Here is an 18,695-nt window from a genome sequence, read left to right as displayed (position 1 = left end):
CTACTGATTGATTGCAGATGAATGAATTCCTCACTCTGTTCACAATAGGTGTTCAGTGTTGCTGCCTATCTCTTTGTGTTGTGTTTTCTGGGTGCCATTGGCTGGTTCTTTCTGTAACAGAGGAAGCTCATATTGTGCTTAGAAGTGTGTGAAAGGGGGCATGCCATGACTGCCAGTCAGGGGGAGAAGGAGCTAAATGCCCAGATCAACAGGGCACTTTAGTGTGTGTGTGTGTGTGTGTGTGTGTGTGTGTGTGTGTGTGTGTGTGTGTGTGTGTGTGTGTGTGTGTGTGTGGTGGTATGGGGGATGGTGATGGATGGGGGTTGAATAATGATGAGATGATGATAGGCCCGGGCCTCATCCGTACCCCTGTTTCCCATGGCCCCTGGGACGGGGTGGTACAACAGTCTGGCACGGCCTCTCAGAGAACAGACCTGCGCTTGTCTAGGGGAGCCATGTTTGTAAAATCTCAGTTGATGCTCAGCTGATGATAAGGATGATATGCCGCTGTTTGATCCAGGGCATTGCTCGGTCACCTCCAACCACTCCATGAATACAAATTCAATTGACATCCTGTTTTCATTTTCCTGCCGATAGCCTTCACACCACCTGTTCACACACAACCATTCACACCTTAGATATTCAATGACTTCATGAATAGCTTCATTTAGAGACCAGGTATTTTCATTCTCTCATACAATTCATGGGCCATTGTGTTCACTGCAATACCTCCTTGACCTTGACGGTTTAAAGCTCAAATATGCAACATTGAGGATTTTATTCCCTGAACAACTCAGCACTTGTAGCCTCTGCCTATTCTGATTACAGCATGGGTGTACACTCGTGCAGTTGTGGATAATATTGTGGCCACTCCCCATCGACCGTCTGTCCAATGAGGGCCCTTGCTGCAGGCTTCCATTTGCAGTTTCAATAGTACCATAATGTTGCCTGGCAACCAGAATTGGCACATTTCGGGGAGGATCTATGTAGATGGCAGCAGCTGTAATTCACTTCAGCAGAGAGTGAGTGAGAGAGAGAGAACGTGAAGGTACAGATATTGAGGGAGAAGAGAGTCTAAAGTCAGAGAGGAGGAACAGGGGGAGAGGAACGGGGTCAGAGACGCAGGGAGGGAGTGATAGAGGTAGAGGAGTCACCATCTCTTGCCTTCATTGAGAAAGTTTGCTTCTGCGGCCAAAGAGGAGGAGGAGGAAGAAGAGGCCCATTGCTAAGCCTGTTTGAGACTGTGTCTATCAGAGAAGAGAGGCATGTGTGTTGTATGAAGGATTATTCCTCAGTGCTTCTGTACTCCCACAGACTCCAGTATCTTCTGGAGCGGTGGATCTATAGCCATGCCTCCCCACAGACTACCAGCCTGACACACGCTCTGGAGGGACGGGAACAGAGGACAGCCTGAGTGACCTGGATACGAGCTGTTGCAGTCTACAGTGTAGAAGTTATTTTAAGCAGATCCTGACTTCAATTTGGTCTGAGTTGATCCAAACAGATCCAAATAGATTTTGGTCTGGATCCTGATCTAAGACTGCTTTAGATGGACCTGGTTCTCATCTGTGTTGGTGTTGAGACACACGTCCAGAACGGTTTTAACCTGGGGAGTTCCATAGAAGCACTGTAGTGCTCCAGAGAAGTTTACCCACTCAGGACCAAGACAGTGTGCCAGAAGAGGAGGATCTATGTCTGGATTCACACATTCAACACCTGGGCAATGTTCAATACCTGTGGTGCCATGATGTTTACTGGATCTGCTAACATGAACATACAACACCTGGCACCATGGGCTAACCAGCGCTGTCTCCTTATCTTGGCCCCCTGTTGATCTTCTGCAGGAGAACTTAGGAGCAGAAAATGTGGAAATTTAAGGCATTCTGTATGGATTATTGGCATGTGTTGTGTCTACATCCTCACAATACTTTTCATAAGAGGTAAGTGGACTTTACACTAGATATTTTGCGATTTGTTCTGCAGGATGAAACACTTAATTAATTTGCCTGTGGCTCATGGATCTTTCTTCCTGTTCACATTTGAACACTCCAAATTGGAATAAAAACAACCTCTGTGGAATTAATTGGTGTAGATGTTTTATAGACAGAAACTAAGAAGAACACACAGGGCAGTGTTTAGGCATAGTGCTAACAGTAAGTGTGATTGTGTGAGACATTATTCTGGGGTGTGAGCTGGCTGGACAACAATCGATTTCCCTGAGAGGAACAAGCCACTTGGTTGGGTCACTTGGTCTCTTGGTAATGCTTGTCTACTTAATGTTGTCTACTATAATGGGATTGGAGCTGATCAGTGCTTAGGAAGGGAGAAGAGGAAGGGTGACTGGACTCGATATCCACTCATCCATCGTGGTGTTCACCTTTCACCTAGTGCAGGATCTATGCAGGGTTGAGTCTACTGCTCCCATCGGGGCAGGTAGTGAATCTGTCTTTATGAGCCTACACGTTACAGGTAGTGAATCTGTCTTTGAGCCTACCAGTTACAGGTAGTGAATCTGTCTTTGTGAGCCTACAATCTGTCTTTGTGAGCCTACATGTTACAGGTAGTGAATCTGTCTTTGTGAGGCTACACGTTACAGGTAATGAATCTGTCTTTATGAGCCTCCACGTTACAGGTAGTGAATCTGTCTTTGAGCCTACACGTTACGGGTAGTGAATCTGTCTTTGTGAGCCTACAATCTGTCTTTGTGAGCCTACACGTTACAGGTAGTGAATCTGTCTTTGTGAGGCTACACGTTACAGGTAGTGAATCTGTCTTTATCAGCCTACACGTTACAGGTAGTGAATCTGTCTTTATCAGCCTACACGTTACAGGTAGTGAATCTGTCTTTGAGCCTACATGTTACAGGTAGTGAATCTGTCTTTATCAGCCTACACGTTACAGGTAGTGAATATGTCTTTGAGCCTACACGTTACACGTAGTGAATCTGTCTTTGTGAGGCTACACATTACAGGTAGTGAATCTGTCTTTGAGCCTACACGTTACAGGTAGTGAATCTGTCTTTGTGAGCCTACACGTTACAGGTAATGAATCTGTCTTTGTGAGCCTACACGTTACAGGTAATGAATCTGTCTTTGTGAGCCTCCACGTTACAGGTAGTGAATCTGTCTTTGTGAGCCTACACGTTACAGGTAGTGAATCTGTCTTTGAGCCTCCACGTTACAGGTAGTGAATCTGTCTTTGAGCCTACACGTTACGGGTAGTGAATCTGTCTTTGTGAGCCTACAATCTGTCTTTGTGAGCCTACACGTTACACGTAGTGAATCTGTCTTTGAGCCTACACGTTACACGTAGTGAATCTGTCTTTGTGAGCCTACACGTTACAGGTAGTGGATCTGTCTTTGAGCCTACACGTTACAGGTAGTGAATCTGTCTTTGTGAGGTTACAGGTAGTGAATCTGTCTTTGAGCCTACACATTACAGGTAGTGAATCTGTCTTTGAGCCTACACGTTACAGGTAGTGAATCTGTATTTGTGAGGCTACACGTTACAGGTAGTGAATCTGTCTTTATGAGCCTCCACGTTACAGGTAGTGAATCTGTCTTTGAGCCTACACGTTACGGGTAGTGAATCTGTCTTTATGAGCCTACATGTTACAGGGCAGGGATTTATTCATGTTGCCGTGCAGTCTCCTTGGAGTGTTAGCTATAAGATTAGATTTTATGTTGGATGATTGTATCACAGGTCAGTGCTATCAGCTTAGTGGCAGAAACATAGAGTGGGGAATGATCTTCAAATGGCTTTAAGTAAGTGCAGGGCAGGTCATCTTACTGAATCTAGTCAGAGTGTTTCCTCTCAGCGTTTGATATACAGCACTGTACATAAAGTAGGTAGTTTACGCAATAGGAAGGTGGAGCCGCGCACACTTACGAAACATTCTTCAATTCATCCTCCCCTATCCCCTCTACAGGGACTATAAAATACTCCCCATGTCTCTGACTGCCTGTCACGAACGGATAGCTGACGTTCTATATTCTAGTACAGCTGCTGTGATTCCACCATGCTGTTGAGAATACGAATGTTTGGCTGACTCCCACAGAAAAGACGTTATCCACACTCAAGGAGAACAACCAAGGGTGGAATGAACACCCCCCCCCCCCCCCCCCGCAGAGATGTGTTGTAAGCGGCCGACACTAATATCATGCATTTTGAGGTATACTGCACTTTGAAGCTTCAAGAGCAATGAGAAAAGGGTTTTATGTTCTACATAACCATAAAGCATCCGTACTCGCTGGTGATAATCGAAACTATAATAATCAATTTATTAACTTATCTAATAACTCTCACCTTCTGCAACTTCACCACTGTTAAAGTAACATTTCATATTGATATACATCACAGGCGTAGCCTACATGTGGAGTTTTTCTCATGCATAACCCATATAGTTGGTTTGATGTTGCCGACCGCTTCAGGCCTGAGTTTGATGTCTAAATTAGAACTGAGCTGCATTTGGAGACATGGGTGACTGATCCAGAGTCTGTGAAACCCTCAGAAGCACCTGTCACACTGTCACATCTATCCTAATGTATTCTCACACACACACACATGCACACACACGCTGTGGTCATTAGTATTCATAGGATGAGGACATTTCCATAATGCATTGCATAGCAGTTATTTTACCCTGAAAACAGTGCCTCCTGTCACTTTATATTGCTGGGAATTGTCATCAGTTGTAGGTACAGTCGTCACACTGCATGGATGGGTGTTGAGTCAGTCACGTTTCTTCTGGTATTGACACATGCTAAACATTGTGTTGACATTTGCTAAACATTGCTAATTGGGATACTGAATAGCAATTCTTCTTATTCCTCTTCCTTGTATTTCCTCTTAGTTTAATATCTCAGTCCATTATGGTGCAATGGGAGACATTCTATGTGCTGCTTCATTATCTTCCATCCATGACAGAGCTTGAAAGAGCTGAATACAGACACTACAGAGAATGTGGGAGGGACATCTTGAAATGGGAAAGTGAAAAGAATCGGTGATGAGAGAGGAATAGAGAAACTAAGAGGCTATACCGATACAGAAAGGCAGGAGGACTGTACAGTAGCTCTTATATCCTTTGGGGTTGCATTAGAGATTCAGTGAGGGAGAGGAGGAGCCTCTAAATTCATACTAAGAAAGATCTTTCTCTCTTCCTATTTTTCCTCATTGTTTATATGCAAACATTCAGTGCTGGACCCTGAAAGACTATATTAATAGAGGTGCTTCCACTTCTTGCTCTCCATCTCAATCACAGCAGTGGAGGAACACAGTGGACAGGCCATGGACACTATACCCTCTGTCCCATTGGTGGACGAGTCTCTCTCTCTGTCTGTGTGTGTGTGTGCGTGTGCGTGTGAGAGACACTGTAGTCTCTTCCATTATGAAAACCTGTTATTTATGCCTGATCAAAAATACGTCATTATGTTCCTGATTCCTCAGTCACTGGAATAACGTAGTCATTATGGGTTGTGACTCGAAACACCAGCAGAGAGTTTACAGTAACATGGTCAGATTCTGTTCCAAGACTTTAGCTAAGTTGTTAAAGCAAGGCCGGTGTAGTAACTGAAAACAGCCTTTCCCAGCTGCTGAACTGGGGCTAACCCTCCCCCTGCTTGGCCTTCCTATTGAGAGCTCTGTAATTTTTGGACATGGGCCCAGGTACTAGGCACACGCGTGCACACACACACACACACACACACACACACACACACACACACACACACACACACACACACACACACACAACACAGCACAGCACAGGCATCACCATTGGGGATCATAGACAGTCCCAGCCAGATGGGTTAGGGTGCGTTGTAAGGAAACAAAAATAAGGGTTGTCCTCAAGAAAGCAAGGAGAGAGGGAAAGAGTGGTGTAGTAGTGAACAGTATGGGTGGAGAGAGGGAAAGAGTGGTGTAGTAGTGAACAGTATGGGTGGAGAGAGGGGGGGGGTGTAGTAGTGAACAGTATGGGTGGAGAGAGGGAGGGGTGGTGTAGTAGTGAACAGTATGGGTGGAGAGAGGGAGGGGTGGTGTAGTAGTGAACAGTATGGGTGGAGAGAGGGGGGGTGTAGTAGTGAACAGTATGGGTGGAGAGAGGGAAAGAGTGGTGTAGTAGTGAACAGTATGGGTGGAGAGAGGGGGGGGTGTAGTAGTGAACAGTATGGGTGGAGAGAGGGGGGGTGTAGTAGTGAACAGTATGGGTGGAGAGAGGGGTGGTGGTGTAGTAGTGAACAGTATGGGTGGAGAGAGGGAAAGAGTGGTGTAGTAGTGAACAGTATGGGTGGAGAGAGGGGGGGGGTGTAGTAGTGAACAGTATGGGTGGAGAGAGGGAGGGGTGGTGTAGTAGTGAACAGTATGGGTGGAGAGAGGGGGGGTGTAGTAGTGAACAGTATGGGTGGAGAGAGGGGGGGTGGTGTAGTAGTGAACAGTATGGGTGGAGAGAGGGGGGGGGGTGTAGTAGTGAACAGTATGGGTGGAGAGAGGGGGGGGTGTAGTAGTGAACAGTATGGGTGTAGAGAGGGGGGGTGTAGTAGTGAACAGTATGGGTGGAGAGAAGGGGGGGTGTAGTAGTGAACAGTATGGGTGGAGAGAGGGAGAGGTGGTGTAGTAGTGAACAGTATGGGTGGAGAGAGGGAGGGGTGGTGTAGTAGTGAACAGTATGGGTGGAGAGAGGGGGGGGGTGTAGTAGTGAACAGTATGGGTGGAGAGAGGGGGGGGGTGTAGTAGTGAACAGTATGGGTGTAGAGAGGGGGGGGGTGTAGTAGTGAACAGTATGAGTAGAGAGAGGGAGGGGTGGTGTAGTAGTGAACAGTATGGGTGGAGAGAGGGGGGGGTGGTGTAGTAGTGAACAGTATGGGTGGAGAGAGGGGGGGGGTGTAGTAGTGAACAGTATGGGTGGAGAGAGGGAGAGGTGGTGTAGTAGTGAACAGTATGGGTGGAGAGAGGGAGGGGTGGTGTAGTAGTGAACAGTATGGGTGGAGAGAGGGCGAGGGGTCTTGTAGTAGTGAACAGTATGGGTGGAGAGAGGGCGAGGGGTCTTGTAGTAGTGAACAGTATGGCTGGCGTGAGGGAGGGATGGTGTAGTAGTGAACAGTATGGGTGGAGAGAGGGGAGGGGTGGTGTACTAGTGAACAGTATGGGTCGAGAGCCTTTGTTACGAGGAGCCTAGACATACTGAACTGAGCCTTTACCTTTCTTGGTCATCAGGATAACTTGCTAGAGAGAGGGAGGGGTGGTTTAGTAGTGAACAGTATGGGTGGAGAGAGGGAGGGGTGGTGTAGTAGTGAACAGTATGGGTGGAGAGAGGGGGGGGGGTGGTGTAGTAGTGAACAGTATGGGTGGAGAGAAGGGGGGGTGGTGTAGTAGTGAACAGTATGGGTGGAGAGAGGGGGGGTGGTGTAGTAGTGAACAGTATGGGTGGAGAGAGGGGGGGGTGTAGTAGTGAACAGTATGGGTGGAGAGAGGGAGGGGTGGTGTAGTAGTGAACAGTATGGGTAGGGGGGGGGGTGGTGTAGTAGTGAACAGTATGTGTGGAGAGAAGGGGGGGGGGTATAGTAGTGAACAGTATGGGTGGAGAGAGTGAGAGGTGGTGTAGTAGTGAACAGTATGGGTGGAGAGGGGGAGGAGTGGTGTAGTGGTGAACAGTATGGGAGGGGTGGTGTAGTAGTGAACAGTATGGGTGGAGAGAGGGAGGGGTTGTGTAGTAGTGAACAGTATGGGTGGAGAGAGGGAGGGGGGGGGTGTTGTAGTGAACAGTATGGGTGGAGAGTGGGCGAGGGGTCTTGTAGTAGTGAACAGTATGGCTGGCGAGGGGAGGGATGGTGTAGTAGTGAACAGTATGGGTGGAGAGAGGGAGGGGTGGTGTACTAGTGAACAGTATGGGTCGAGAGCCTTTGTTACGAGGAGCCTAGACATACTGAACTGAGCCTTTGCCTTTCTTGGTCATCAGGATAACTTGCTAGAGAGAGGGATGGGTGGTTTAGTAGTGAACAGTATGGGTGGAGAGAGGGAGGGGTGGTGTAGTAGTGAACAGTATGGGTGGAGAGAGGGATGGGTGGTTTAGTAGTGAACAGTATGGGTGGAGAGAGGGAGGGGTGGTGTAGTAGTGAACAGTATGGGTGGAGAGAGGGATGGGTGGTTCAGTAGTGAACAGTATGGGTGGAGAGAGGGAGGGGTGGTGTAGTAGTGAACAGTATGGGTGGAGAGAGGGAGGGGTGGTGTGGTAGTGAACAGTATGGTTGGAGAGAGGGAGGAGTGGTGTAGTAGTGAACAGGATCGGTGGAGAGAGGCAGGGGTGTTGTAGTGAATAGTATGGGAGGGGTGGTGTGGTAGTGAACAGTATGGGTGGAGAGAGGGAGGAGTGGTGTAGTAGTGAACAGTATGGGTGGAGAGAGGGGGGGGTGTAGTAGTGAACAGTATGGGTGGAGAGAGGGAGGAGTGGTGTAGTAGTGAACAGTATGGGTGGAGAGAGGGAGGAGTGGTGTAGTAGTGAACAGTATGGGTGGAGAGAGTCCGAGGGGTCTTGTAGTAGTGAACAGTATGGGTGGAGAGAGGGAGGGGTGGTGTGGTAGTGAACAGTATGGGTGGAGAGAGGGAGGAGTGGTGTAGTAGTGAACAGTATGGGTGGAGAGAGGGAGGGGTGGTGTGGTAGTGAACAGTATGGGTGGAGAGAGGGAGGAGTGGTGTAGTAGTGAACAGGATCGGTGGAGAGAGGCAGGGGTGGTGTAGTGAATAGTATGGGAGGGGTGGTGTGGTAGTGAACAGTATGGGTGGAGAGAGGGAGGGGTGGTGTAGTAGTGAACATTATGGGTGGAGAGAGGGAGGGGTGGTGTTGTAGTGAACAGTATGGGTCAAGAGCCTTTGTTACGAGGAGCCTAGACATACTGAACTGAGCCTTTACCTTTCTTGGTCATCAGGATAACTTGCTAGTCTAGCAATTTTCTGAGTGTGGACGCAGGCAGGATAAACTGGGACAGGGAACTTCTAAACGGCACAGCTGAGAAAACTGGAGCTGGAAGAAAATGAATTCTCTGTGTTTTTCTTTGGACAGTGAAGGATGTGGGCTGTCATTTGTGCTCTAGAACAGGGTGTCTCTCCACTGGCTGCTATAGGAGGAATTGCCACAGTTTGGTGCGTTTGGGACAGTTTGAGACTTCCTTCCTGCGTGTGCCATGCTGCACATGTTTTCCCTGCGTGTCTGGTGTCTGCAGTGAGGTCACTGCCGCGTGGAATGTGATGTGGAAGTACTGCATTTCAAGCAGAACAATAAGGTAGGAAATCATCTGTCATGACTGTTCCCAGACAGCGAGGAGCCCCAGAGTCTGCTCCTCATGTCTCTTCTATTTCTTTAGAAACTGCCTAGAAAATATTTTACCAGTTTATAAAAGATACAGCCCATACGGTCTATAAAAGTGGTTTCCTGGAGACATGTTAGATGTTCAACACCCTGGAAACATATCATCATTTTCGTCAGTGTTAGGCTAAATCCACACATACGGTAGGAGCGGCACTGATGCAAAGTTTCCTAAATTTGACAGTACACACCCAACACAGTACACACAGTACACACCCAACACAGTACACACCCAACACAATCATTTGGAAAATGAAGATATATAAAAGCTTTAAAGCAATGCTCAGGTCAGTCTTCTGGAGTACAATGGAATAGAGAGGATATTTTCTTAAAAGATGCAAATCTCAACTTGAATGAACCCATATGTTCCCAGAACTAAGTGTTAGATGAACATTATCTGTGTCAAAATGAAACCATTTTCTATGTTATTTTTAAAAGGCTGGTGTTGTGTGATTGGCTTGTTCGGTTTACTTCTGCCTTTCTATGCTCCTTTCTGTGTTTCTGTGAGTCATATCAAGTTTCTGAACCCTGTTGGGCTGATTTAAATAAACGGTTATCTCACAAGGCATGTACTGACCCAGGAGGAACATTCCTGTCTCGTCAGAACACACTGTGCCTCTGGAACACATTCCTGCTGTCTCATTGTTTTCTCAACATGTAAGTTTCTCCAACTTCTTCTGACTTAGAAGTGTCTCTTCAGATAACATCTCGGAGACAGTCAAGCTTTCACATGTGTTTTGTTCAAGTGAAGTTTGTCTCTGGCGGGAACAGAAGGTTGTTTTGCAAGAAAGGCCAGCTAGACTGTCTGATCTGATTCTGGTCAGTGTTAAAGTAAGGATTTAAAAAAATATATATATATATATATATTTTTTTTTACCTTTATTTAACTAGGCAAGTCAGTTAAGAACAAATTCTTATTTTCAATGACGGCTTAGGAACAGTGGGTTAACTGCCTGTTCAGGGGCAGAACGACAGATTTGTACCTTGTCAGCTCGGGGGTTTGAACTTGCAACCTTCCGGTTACTAGTCCAACACTCTAACCACTATGTTCAATACATTGGTCGGTATGACAGTGAAAGAGGTTATAATGACACAGTAGAGGACTGGCAACCTGATCTGACCATAGTTCCATGGCAGCGAGTGGAGCACAGCACAGCAACCATTATTTATTTACTGTCTGTGTGTCTGGATGGCGTCTCTGGGCCCCTGAACACTTCTGCACCTTGTCTCCAATCCATGGGGAACAACAGGGATGAGGCTAACCTCACTGTTGGGTATCATCTGAATAGTAAAGGAAACTGGAGGCTACTGGATTCACAAACTTCCTCAATCTCTAACTGTGTCTATCAATGTGTCCATGCCAACGTCTGTATCTTCCACTGTATCGACATTGTGGTGGAATATGCTGAAACTGGGGTTGTTGTGAGGCGAACGGTGACGCAACCCTGCCTCATGATCGGCAGCTGACTCCAGGAGGAACAAACAGACCAACCCAGCCCCATGGGAAGTAGGCTACAGTACAGCATGTGGACCTGGTCTGAAGCTGTTCTGACTTAATCTGGACACCTTGACAAACAGCAGTGTCTTGACCTACATCAGGACCGTGAGGGGAGAGACATAGGACGTTGGCTGCCTGTGTTGGTACACTGGGTTTATGACGAGAGATCTTTTCTGGGCAGAGAGGAGACCGATGTGTGTAATGGAAAAGCTGCAACCAGCCAGTTGGACATGTAGTTCCACTGTGGTGAGTTAAAGTTGTGGTATGGAACAGCTTATACACACAGTTGTTGCCATTTGAAGTGTGTCTGTTTTCCAGCTAACACTATTGAACAATTTTAAATTTTGGGGGGGATTGATCATGCTGATAGTAGTGACTCATTCCAACATAAGTTCAAAACACACACACACACACACACACACACACACACACACACACACACACACATACAAATGTATACACACACACACACACACACACGCACACACACAATTGCGTCAGGCCCAGATTCACAAGTTTACAGTTGATTCAGCATGTTTCCTCACACCTGTGTTCATGATTGATTTTAGCACCCAAGTGAGCATATCCAATCGAGAATTCATGTGACTACTGTAACTCCCTCTACTGTTGAGTATTGTAGCATTATAGAACTACGATTGTATTTTGTTTGGTGGGATATTGATGATAACACAGACCTAGGGCATTATTCCAGTAAAATTGACCTCAGTAGTTTCCACCTACAGCATCTTAAGCTCTCTGTGTGTACACAGTTCTTCAGATCTATTGAATGTTGGATTGAAAGTGTCCACTTCTCTGAATAATTGAAACTTGTGTTACTCCCAGAGGGGAGACTGCACCGTGAACTCTGAATACATCAAGCCCTTTCTGTGATTGCTCAACGTGACATCTTAGTGTGATCAGTGTGTACTGCAGTTGGACATCTATTGTGATCCAGTTTTGAGGTTATTCTGTGACAAGCATATGTGGAATACAGACAGATGAAACATTAAGGCCTACCTTCCTCTCTAACAATGTTGCAAATAATTACCTTGAATAAACTGACCTACGCAAGACATTCCAACTCATTTTGAAAGAGTTCCAAGGTCTAAGGTCAAGGATAATATAACAGAAATATACCACCTTCCATTACCGTGTTGTTTGTGAGACCAAGTTAGACATTAGTGGTTGATGTACTTACTGTTGTAATATCTATTCATTTCAGAGTTATGCCGCATTTCTGCTACTAAACATTTAAACTTCAACCTGCAGCTTTGAAGTGCAAATGAGGCTGTTGGCAGTCTGGTTTATTTACTTGTGAAGCTCATAGCGACAGGTAGCCTACCGCAGTGTTTCTGAACTCCAGTCTTCCAGTATCTCCAACAGTACACATTTTAGTTGTAGCCCTAGACAAGCACACCTGATTCAACTTGTCAACTAATCATCAAGCCCTCATTGAGTTGAATCAGTGAGTTTGTCCAGGGCCACAACAAAAATGTGTACTGTTGGGGATACTGGAGGACCACTAGCGGTTAAGAGTGTTGGGCCAGTAACCGAAAGGTCGCCGATTCGAATCCCCGAGCCGACTAGGTGAACATTCTGTCGATGTGCCCTTGAGCAAGGCACTTAACCCTAATTGCTCCTGTAAGTCGCTGTGGATAAGAGCATCTGCTAAATGACTAAATGTACATGTTAATGACGTACAGACTCCTGAGTCCTGATACATTCATTGGGTTTAGATCATCTGGTAGGTACACTACATCATATGTGTTTTTTGCTATGGCAGTGAAGCTACTCTCTTTCACACGATCCCAGTTCTTTCACTTTCTGTTGCAGCATTGTATTCTAGTGTTTGTGAGCAGAATACACTGAAATGGAGAGTCCCTTGACTCTGGTATATACTTCCATTTTACATGATCAGTGTGTAGGGGCTATGTAGCTGTGACTGCTCTTGTCTCAAACGCATATGCTGCCCACATCTCTTCTTCTGCATCGTTCTCTAGCAGCTCTTGTCCTCTCTTACCCTCTCTTACTTTTGATGACATTCCTTTGCATCTAATTTCTTTGGGTGCCTGAGGGGAGCGTGCTGCACTAACTTATGTAATGGTGAGAGAGGAGTGAAGGGGTGGGGTGGGGATGAGAGGAGAAGAGGAGTGATGAGCTCATGTTGCTGCACTGCAGCTTTCATGTACACACACACACTCTGCACCATATGGTTTATATTCCACACACACACACACTCTCTTTCTGCACCATATGGTTTATATTCCACACACACACACTCTGCACCATATGGTTTATATTCCACACACACACACACTCTTTCTGCACCATATGGTTTATATTCCACACACACACACACTCTCTTTCTGCACCATATGGTTTATATTCCACACACACACTCTCTTTCTGCACCATATGGTTTATATTCCACACACACACACTCTCTTTCTGCACCATATGGTTTATATTCCACACACACACACACTCTTTCTGCACCATATGGTTTATATTCCACACACACACACACTCTTTCTGCACCATATGGTTTATATTCCACACACACACACTCTTTCTGCACCATATGGTTTATATTCCACACACACACACACACACACACACACACACACACACACACACACACTCTGCACCATATGGTTTATATTCCACACACACACACACTCTCCCTCTGTACCGTATGGTTTGTATCACACACACACACACTCTCTCTCTGCACTGTATGATTTATATTCCACACACACACTCTGCACCATATGGTTTATATTCCACACACACACACACTCTTTCTGCACCATATTGTTTATATTCCACACACACACACACACACTCTCTCTGTACCGTATGGTTTGTATTCCACACACACACTGTCTCTCTGCACCGTATGATTTATATTCCACACACACACTCTGCACCATATGGTTTATATTCCACACACACACACACTCTCTCTGCACCGTATGGTTGGTATTCTACACACACACTCTGCACCGTATGGTTGGTATTCCACACGTGTACACACACACAAGCACACACGCTCCCAAAACACATGCACACACACGTACGCACACAGTAAGGCGCTGCTACAGGCAGAATTGATCTGGCAGTTGGAGGGCTGATGGGTTCACATCCTGAAGATATTCCTCTACTGTTAGGCCCTTGAGCAAGGCTCTTAACCCCACAACATGCTCTCCATCCAGCTTGACCATGTGCTCGACTGTATGTGTGCTGTAACTAATGCACAATAAGTTGTATTGTGTGTCTTTGTGTGTGAGAGAGACCGAGAACATGGGGAAGAGAGAAAAAGTGAGAGAAATACTGTACAATATCTTGACACAGCCTGGAGTTCTTTCAGCTCTGTGTGTATCTGAGAGACTGTACAGGAGTAAATACATAACCCATGGCCTTAGTTTAAAGCTGAAACATTACTAATTCATTGGCCAAGATTTCTCCGAGCAGGTTGATGATTGATCCTGTGCTGATAAATGTATAGGCCTTTCAGTGTTGGAAGTCCTGCTCTCAGAATGGAATGGATCGCATTATTACAACACATTCATAGATTTAGTTAATTACATTTTTGAGACTGAGAATAATCATCTATGAGACTATGACTATTGATTGCTCTGCTGCAGTATTCAGAAAATGTTCATCATGTCATGCCCCATTCAGGGATGCAAACTAGTCACCTTTCGGCGATATTCGCTGTTTTGAATCCAAAATAGATGACCTATGTGATTCGTGTAGATCGGATGAGAAAAGTTTTGTGGGGGTGGAGGACTACTGGCTGTAGTAAGCGAACGAGTTATTCGCGTTTGGAGCGATACTGGCTGTATCCAAGGTTCAGACAATCGTTCACACAACAGCATGCAGCGCAGCACGCGACTGAAGAGAGGAGAGACGACCAACTTGCTAGTTACAGCCTCAGCGCGCGCTCTGGAATGACAGCGGAGGGTGGAAAGGCAGCTTTCCAGTTACGGCAATGCGTCCCCTGAATGATAACGAATAGGTAACATTAGGTGAGAAGCCTGAACACGGGGGTGAAGGGTGAGAAGGTGATAAAGCGTACTTCATGAGCTATAACCGAAAAACAACTGGCATTTGGAAAGTTTGAGGTGAGGGAGAAAGTGTGGTGGAACAAGAATTGATAGCATTGTTAAGACTCGTGCTAGCTGGATCGAATTTTCCGTTAGCTAGCCAGAGAAATGTTGAGCCACATTAGCCAATTTATCTGATCAAATGATTGAGTTTATGAAAATTAGCTCAAGTTATAACGCGTTAGTTGCTTACTGGACCCTGGCAATCTGTGTAAAATGTTAACTAGTTAACGAACTAACCACTATATGTTAACTGTTTTCCCTCTACAGTACGTGGATAAAAAAAATAATTTAGAATGAAAATGAGGCGTTTCTTGTTAAACAAGTGTAGCTGGAGCTGGGCCTGGCTTAAACTGGACTGGATCCAGCTACAGAGTTGAAAGGAACACCACAAACTTTCCCTCTTTCTCACTTGTTCAATACAGTGGATAAAAAGGGGTATGCTAGGTGTACTCTCTGCCTGAAAGAGATCAATTATGCCAACAAAGGGTATCATGCTCTGCTGGCACATTGTAGAACAGATGTCCACAGGCAGAAAGTGTACAATATAATAATGTGCAGTGTAGCCCAAAGATATTGCTTTTGTTGTATTGAATTTGACAGTAACACTTGTGTGTGAGTGTGGGGGGATTATAAAATGCTTTACTCAGTGAACATTATTTTTGCACACATGTAGCCTTGTGCACTTGATCGATGTCTACTATAGTGGCCACTATAATAGAGCAAAAATAGAATGTTGTTTGTTTCATTCTATTTCTACTTTAAGATGTTTTTTTCCCAAGTGCAATATTTAGATGTGTGTTTGGTCACAATCGTTCTATAATAAAGGCTGTCATGGCTAACTGCAATATTTGTTCTCAAGAGTGTAATTTGCAGTAAAGTCTAGGCAACAAATAACATTGGATTGCTTTCTTTACATTTTCTTTTAGCTGTCAGTTAGGTTCACATTAACCACTTTTTTATTTTACACACAGAGACTCATCATGTAGATCATATTCGTTGTTGTTTAATTAGTTAAAATCTGCATTTCCCCCTCGCAGGGATTTTCTTGCATGTTTCAGTGCAACACAAAAAAGTGTCACCTTTTTGGGCCCTCAGCAGATTGCATCTCTGCCCATTGATGTAGCATACTGGAATACTTCATCAAACTACACAAGTAATGTTATTTGGTATTTTGGACATCCACCCTCCCACACTGCTGAGTACATACAGTTAACTAGCATGGTTTCATGTAGGCCTATGGTCTACTTGGATGGTTTCCCACATCTTTAAATTAGTACCTTCCTCTGTGAGAAATTATAATGTTGGGTCTGTTGCATGTAAATAGTCATTAAAGTGTACTGTTTATCCTTCTAGGGCATTCAGTCCTCTGACAATTACAAAGTAGTTATTCTGTCAGCCTTTTCTGTTACTGTGACAACCGTGTGCAGTTCCATCAGTGTTTGGTGGTAACATCCCCAGAGACACGCTCACTCTCTCCTAGCATGTCTTCCTTCTGTCCTCACTGCGGAATGGCTTTTCTCAATTATGACAGTTCATCACAATTTCAACAAGGCACTCTCGATACAGCCAGGCTTCTTGTTTTTTTTTATTGATTTATTTTTTTATGTGAACATTCAGTGTTTTCGCAGTGGTGCTTTTCCAAATGTCTACTGTGTAGTTACAGTGGGGCAAAAAAGTATTTAGTCAGCCACCAATTGTGCAAGTTCTCCCACTTAAAAAGATGAGAGGCCTGTAATTTTCATCAAATGCACACTTCAACTATGACAGACAAAATTAGGGGAAAAAAATACAGAAAATCACATTGTAGGTTTTTTAATTAATTAATTTGCAAATTATAGTGGAAAATAAGTATTTGGTCACCTACAAAGAAGCAAGATTTCTGGCTCTCACAGACCTGTAACTTCTTCTTTAAGAGGCTCCTCTATCCTCCACTCGTTACCTGTATTAATGGCACCTGTTTGAACTTGTTATCAGTATAAAAGACATCTGTCCATAATCTCAAACAGTCACACTCCAAACTCCACTATGGCCAAGACCAAAGAGCTGTCAAAGGACACCAGAATCAAAATTGTAGACCTGCACCAGGCTGGGAAGACTGAATCTGCAATAGGTAAGCAGCTTGGTTTGAAGAGATCAACTGTGGGAGCAATTATTAGGAAATGGAAGACATACAAGACCACTGATAATCTCCCTTGATCTGGGGCTCCACGCAAGATCTCACCCCATGGGGTCAAAATGATCACAAAAATCCCAGAACCACACGGGGGGACCTAGTGAATGACCTGCAGAGAGCTGGGACCAAAGTAACAAAGCCTACCATCAGTAACACACTACGCCGCCAGGAACTCAAATCCTGCAGTGCCAGACGTGTCCCCCTGCTTAAGCCAGTACATGTCCAGGCCCGTCTGAGAGCATTTGGATGATCCAGAAGAAGATTGGGAGAATGTCATATGGTCAGATGAAACTAAAATATAACTTTTTGGTAAAAACTCAAAGAATGCTGAGTTGTATCCAAAGAACACCATACGTACTGTGAAGCATGGGGGTGGAAACATCATGCTCTGGGGCTGTTTTTCTGCAAAGGGACCAGGATGAGTGATCTGTGTAAAGGAAAGAATGAATGGGGCCATGTATCATGAGATTTTGAGTGAAAACCTCCTTCCATCAGCAAGGGCATTGAAGATGAAACGTGGCTGGGTCTTTCAGCATGACAATGATCCCAAACACACCGCCCTGGCAACAAAGGAGTGGCTTCGTAAGAAGCATTTCAAGGTCCTGGAGTGGCCTTGCCAGTCTCCAGATCTCAACCCCATAGAAAATCTTTGGAGGGAGTTGAAAGTCTGTGTTGCCCAGCAACAGCCCCAAAACAGCACTGCTCTAGAGGAGATCTGCATGGAGGAATGGGCCAAAATACCAGCAACAGTGTGTGAAAACCTTGTGAAGACTTACAGAAAACGTTTGACCTCTGTCATTGCCAACAAAGGGTATATAACAAAGTATTGAGATAAACTTTTGTTATTGACCAAATACTTATTTTCCACCATAATTTGCAAATAAATTCATTAAAAATCCTACAATGTGATTTTCTGGATTTCTTTTCTCATTTTGTCTGTCATAGTTGAAGTGTACCTATGATGAAAATTACATCATTTTAAGTGGGAGAACTTGCACAATTGGTGGCTGACTAAATACTTTTTTGCCCCACTGTATATTCTCTCAAGAACAGAGCATTCCAGAGAGAACTGTTGTGTTATGGATCTTTCTGTCAGGGAAGTTAAGAATAGTGGTGACTTACTCCATCATTGCTTTCGGCCATCAAAATTACACTGAAGAAAGTTCTTTAAACAACTGTTTCTGAGACTGTAATTGGCTCAGAAACATCAGCATCTTGTCATTGCTGGCTCCCATTCCCCTGTCTTGGTATTGGACTTAGAGAACAAACCCACTCTCTTTATACAGTACTGTTACTGTCGTCTTCATACTCCGCCACAAATTAGCTCCCCTGACAGAGACGATATTATTTGTCCTCCCACTCCTGCTTCTCACCAAACACACTATATATTTCCTCAATCCTCTCTCTTTCTCTGACATTCTCCCTCATTTAGTGCAGACTGACTCACTCACTCACATAATGGTTTTGGTACTAAATTGCTGTGCACTGGCTCCATCTGTTGTTTAGATTTTTTATAACAGAGGACAGGAGCCTCAATCCCCAGCTGAAAATGTT

The 18,695-nt window shown here is 45.0% G+C and overlaps 1 protein-coding gene across 12 annotated transcripts in view; it reads left to right on the top strand.

Annotated features, from left to right (window-relative positions):
* Positions 1-18,695, top strand: part of LOC110492417 (IQ motif and SEC7 domain-containing protein 1) — a 248,227-nt gene that overhangs the window by 147,003 nt on the left and 82,529 nt on the right. For 2 of the 12 annotated variants that reach the window (XM_090203587.1, XM_021566722.3), the window contains exon 1: positions 941-1,940. The exons of 4 other annotated variants lie outside the window; for them this stretch is intronic. In XM_090203587.1, coding sequence (XP_090059713.1) covers positions 1,864-1,940 — 77 coding nt within the window. In that variant the 5' untranslated portion in view covers positions 941-1,863. Of the gene's footprint in view, positions 1-940; positions 1,941-8,775; positions 9,276-9,808; positions 10,016-10,350; positions 11,103-18,695 lie in introns of those variants that run through there. 6 more of the 12 variants (XM_090203588.1, XM_021566724.3, XM_090203591.1 and 3 more) reach the window with 3 other exon arrangements.

This window comes from Oncorhynchus mykiss, chromosome 16, assembly GCF_057628025.1.
Source record: "Oncorhynchus mykiss isolate SJ-2025 chromosome 16, ASM5762802v1, whole genome shotgun sequence".
Taxonomy (NCBI): domain Eukaryota; kingdom Metazoa; phylum Chordata; class Actinopteri; order Salmoniformes; family Salmonidae; genus Oncorhynchus; species Oncorhynchus mykiss.
The sequence above is the reverse complement of the archived record's forward strand: the minus strand, read 5'-3'. Positions and strand labels throughout refer to the sequence as shown.